Source organism: Gossypium hirsutum, chromosome A09, assembly GCF_007990345.1.
Source record: "Gossypium hirsutum isolate 1008001.06 chromosome A09, Gossypium_hirsutum_v2.1, whole genome shotgun sequence".
Classification (NCBI taxonomy): domain Eukaryota; kingdom Viridiplantae; phylum Streptophyta; class Magnoliopsida; order Malvales; family Malvaceae; genus Gossypium; species Gossypium hirsutum.
In genome coordinates, this window is record NC_053432.1 from 78,642,783 (window position 1) to 78,647,452 (window position 4,670).

The window sequence follows — 4,670 nt, forward strand, 5'->3', positions numbered from 1 at the left end:
GTATTATCGAACACATGTTTAATCATTGGATTTCTAATTTGTAATTTGTAATTTTTTTGTTTAAAAATAATGTAAAAGTGCCGTTATGGTAATATTAATTATAATTTTAAAAGTTTATTTTTATAATTTTATAATTAAATTTAGTAAAATGTGATTAAATATAAGTATGATATTAGATTAGATATTTATTATTTTATAATGATTTCATATTTGATATTTGTAGTTAATTTCCTCTAATTTTTTTTAATAAAGAATGTAATTGAAGTTGAAATTAATTTAAAAATTTTAAAGAGATTAAATTGAAAAATGATTGGATCATAGACATATTGCCCATGGAACAGAGCAGTGATGTTGGATTCATTAATAAAAACTATACGTTAATGCAGGTAGCAATGAATGAGAAAAACAATAAAAAGAAAAACTAAGCTCGTGGGTCCTAACCTTCCTATAAGATGACGTGGCGATAACTCGGTGCAAAATGGATTAATACTGAAAGATAATGACTGGAGGGCAACTGAACCGTAAGAGTAAGGCCAATACAGAAAGAGAGAGAGAGAGAGCTGATCTATGAATCTATTTTCTTATATGAAAATATGAATTGATTTAAACAAAAATAATAAGAAAATCTCGAAATTTTAATTTCTTTTATTCCCACTCCCGTAGTCTTCAGGTCGTTTTTGAGATTTGAATTTCGAGAGATTCAGAGTTACATGAAGCTGACGTTCTTAACGTTAGAAATCGAAGATGAGAAACGTAAGCGACAGCGTCCAGACCGTCAACGCCGCTGCCACAGCAATCGTCTCCGCCGACTCCAGAGTCCAGCCTTCAACCGTTCAGGTAACATGTTTATGAATGTATATTGTTTTAAATATATGAATCTTAACCTTCACTTTTGTCAGTAATAGTTTTTTAAAGTTGGTTTTTGCTATTTCTAAACGCTGCCTTGTTTGTTTTGTGATTGTTTCCTGGTACCCAAAAAATCACCGGAAAAATTCGGGATTTTGAGATTACTGGAGGTCTCTTTGGATTAAGTTTTCTCTAGGGGAGAGTGAACAGAAAAGTGGAGTTTCGCAAATTTTGTTGGTGTTGCTCTTTGCTTGCTCTATTGATGTTGAAACGTCTGATATTCTTTTTCGTGATTTATTCTCAGTATTGAACTTTGTTGCTTTTATTTCTTTCTTCTCTTTTTGGTTGCTGAGAAATTGAGGGAAAAGTGATTTTACTATGTTTTTGTCTTAGCAGGCAATTCAGTTTGCTGAACTAGTCTCTGTCAAGGTCCATTTCTCTTTGTGGTTTTTCATACAAAGAAAAAAAAACCCTTAATATTAGAATTCTGATTATATGTGCTTTTAAAGCGAGACTTGATTTTTTAGAAAGTTAGGTGTTATTTTTTTAAAGTTTTCAAGGAAATGAAAGGAAAATTTTTATTCTAGAGTCTGGTAGATGCTATTGGATCTGAAGTATACTCTTTTTTATTTTTCATTTTCCCTTTTAACCTATAGGTTTATTTCTTTCTAGACTTGAAAATTGATATTGTTGATATAGTGTGGATCATGGTATTCTCCAAATTGTCTCCCCACAGCAGCATGAGAATTGATACTTAAACATTGGTTGATTTAAATTTACAATTCATGATTGTTGTAATACGTTCCTTGAGGGAGATGAGGCGTAGAGACTGAAGATTATATGCATCTGGCTCTTCATTTGATCCTTTGCTCCCATCTTATTTTAGCAGTTTATTGCTCCTTATATAGGTTCTTGAGGATGAAAAACTTAATTCCCCTATGTAGTACTGATTCACACACTATTGTTTAACTACAGAAGAAAAGATGGGGAAGCTGCTGGAGTTTTTACTGGTGTTTTGGATCTCACAGAAGCAGTAAGCGAATAGGTCATGCTGTTCTTGTCCCCGAAGCATTGGTACCTGGAGTTGCAGTTGTAGCTGCACAAAATGCAAGTAATCCAACTGGCATTCTATTGCCCTTTATTGCCCCTCCCTCATCTCCTGCATCATTTCTCCTATCAGATCCTCCTTCTGCCACCCAGTCGCCTGCTGGATTGCTATCCCTAGCATCGCTTTCAGTTAATGCCAACTCCCCCCGTGGACCTGCATCTATTTTTGCCATTGGCCCTTATGCACATGAAACCCAGTTAGTCACGCCACCTGTATTCTCTGCCTTGGCAACTGAACCATCTACTGCTCCTTTTACACCCCCTCCCGAATCAGTTCAAGTGACCACACCTTCATCCCCTGAAGTACCATTTGCTAAATTGCTGACATCTTCATTGGAGCGTGCTCAGAGAAACAGTGGGATCAATCAGAAATTTGGGTTATCCCATTACGAATTTCAGTCTCATCAAATATACCCTGTGTCGCCTGGTGGTAATCTCATATCACCTGGGTCTGTAATCTCTAATTCTGGCACTTCCTCTCCATTTCCTGATAGACGTCCCATCCTTGAGTTGCGCATAGCGGAGGCTCCTAAAATCTTAGGCTTTGAACATTTTACTACTGGCAAATGGGGTTCAAGGCTAGGCTCTGGATCATTAACTCCAGATGGACTGGGGCAAGGTCCAAGACTGGGTTCTGGATGTATGACTCCAGATGGTATGGGGTTGGATTCAGGATCATGGACACCTGATGGTTTGCCTCCTTCCTCACGAGACATTTTTGTTTTGGAGAGTCAGATTTCTGAGGTAGCGTTGTTTTCAAATACAGAGAATGGACCTAAAAATGATGAAACTATAGTTGACCACAGGGTCTCTTTTGAGTTGAGTGGTGACGATATTGCACGCTATCTTGACAGCAAGTCATTTATATCAAATAGAACCAAGTCAGAATGTCCGAAGGACTTGGTTGCAGAGGGCAGGATAGATAGAGATGGGATGAAAAAAGATCTAGAAAGTTCTTGTAAGTTGTTTAGCAGGGAAACTTCCAATGAAACGGTTGAAAAAGCTTCAGGAGAATCTGAAGAGGAGCATTGTTATCAAAAGCATCGTTCTGTTACACTTGGGTCAATTAAAGAGTTCAATTTTGACAGTACAAAAGGAGAAGCTTCTGATAAGCCTAGCATCAGGTCCGAGTGGTGGGCCAATGAAAAAGTTGCTGGAAAGGAAGTTAAGCCTGGTAACAACTGGTCTTTCTTTCCTATGTTGCAGTCATAGGTGAGCTGATACTGAAACCATGTGAACTTTGTTTCACCTGGATGCATAAACTATGTCATTCGGTTCTTTGCTTAATTTAGATGGTGGAGTGAAGACCAGGTTTCAGAGTTCAGAGAACCTTTATTCCCAATGGCCTGAAAGATTATACAATGAAAAGTTCCAAGGCATCAACAGTATGGGTACTGATAGAGCATTCTTTTAATACTTCCTTACCTGATGTTACACCAAAAAAATTGAACAGTATTCACATACATGGTATTGTGTTTTATTGCTATTATTTCTTTAGAGTTGTGACAGTAAGGATACTTTTTTTCTTCTTGGTAGCAATCTTCAGTTCATTTGATGATACATTTACGGTTAGTTTCTTGGTCTTTTTAGGTACTTACAATGCTTCAGCACCCTTTCAACAACATTTGGTCCTACATTTCAGTTTGCTAGTTCATTCGTTCATTCTTTCATTTTCTTTTAAGAGATTTGCTAGTTCATTCTTATTCTTTCGGATTTCTTTTTCCAGCCACAGTCAGAAACTTGTGCTATGTTATTAACCTTGCTCAGGCGTGTATAATGGGTTGAGTTAGTCTCAAGTTGCAGCAAAAGAAGGAATTTTAACATCTGAATCCAGAATTAACCAAATAGCTTGCACCCGAAGCAGTCTGTTATCAACAATGTAAGCACAAAACAACAAATATATGTAATATTGTTCCTCGAATAAATACTCTCTTTTTTCTAAAAAGTTTTACAGGAAGATCAACTTAGTACTTGAGATGAATATATATATATTTGATTCAGGGACGGTAGGTATCGGCCATTTTGCTCATTCAACAATTTTAAAGCTGAAATCCCATAATTTCTTGGCCAATTTAACATCCCTTCCATGTTCACTTGCTTGGTCTATATTACTGTTCTTGAAATATTGACCACTTTTACCCTTCACTTCTGGATGCATTGTGGCAGTTCCCTGTAATCAGATAAAAGGACAAATATATAATGAGAAAATATGTTCTAATATTCTATATAACTCGAACTTTTCATATATATGTATTAAAAAATAATCATATTTGACAAGACTTTTGAACATTACTATAGAGTATGGTTTTCCGCGACGGGCATATTCTTGTATTTTATGGGAGAAAAAATGGGGCCGATGATGATATAAGTAACAGGATATGCAGTTAGAAAAGATGTTTACCTGCTGGACATTTTAAAATGCAACCCTACTACTATCAAGGGCAAAAACTATATGTAAAATGCATGCATGCTTGCATTGGCGAATCTTAGATGTTTAAGTCCATATTTAACCAATAAATTATAGTCATACACCTGAATAATTACCACCAAAAACATCCATATACCGGAAAAGATTGGTGGAAACTCCTCCTGAATGAAGTGCATTTGCTGACTGCTGTTATATTCACTCCATCCTCCTGCTCGTTGACACCAACCACCATCATTTATGCCAAATTCAGTTAGCACAGACATTAATTTCTATTGAGTACTTAGTGTTG

The 4,670-nt window shown here is 36.2% G+C and overlaps 1 protein-coding gene across 2 annotated transcripts; it reads left to right on the top strand.

Moving 5' to 3' along the window:
* Nucleotides 1-500: 500 nt before the first annotated feature.
* On the top strand, nucleotides 501-3,971 carry LOC107930170 (uncharacterized). Of its 2 annotated transcripts, XR_001692983.2 has the most exons (4): nucleotides 501-837; nucleotides 1,822-3,165; nucleotides 3,246-3,344; nucleotides 3,544-3,971. XR_001692983.2 is itself a non-coding variant. In XM_016861751.2 (3 exons), the coding sequence occupies exons 1-2, from the start codon at nucleotides 745-747 to the stop codon at nucleotides 3,163-3,165; spliced, it is 1,437 nt and encodes a 478-aa protein (XP_016717240.1). In that variant the 5' UTR covers nucleotides 501-744; the 3' UTR covers nucleotides 3,246-3,513. The 2 variants fall into 2 exon arrangements, 1 of the variants encoding a protein (XP_016717240.1); XM_016861751.2 differs by lacking the exon at nucleotides 3,544-3,971 and having other exon boundaries at nucleotides 3,246-3,513.
* The last annotated feature ends 699 nt before the right edge of the window (nucleotides 3,972-4,670 follow it).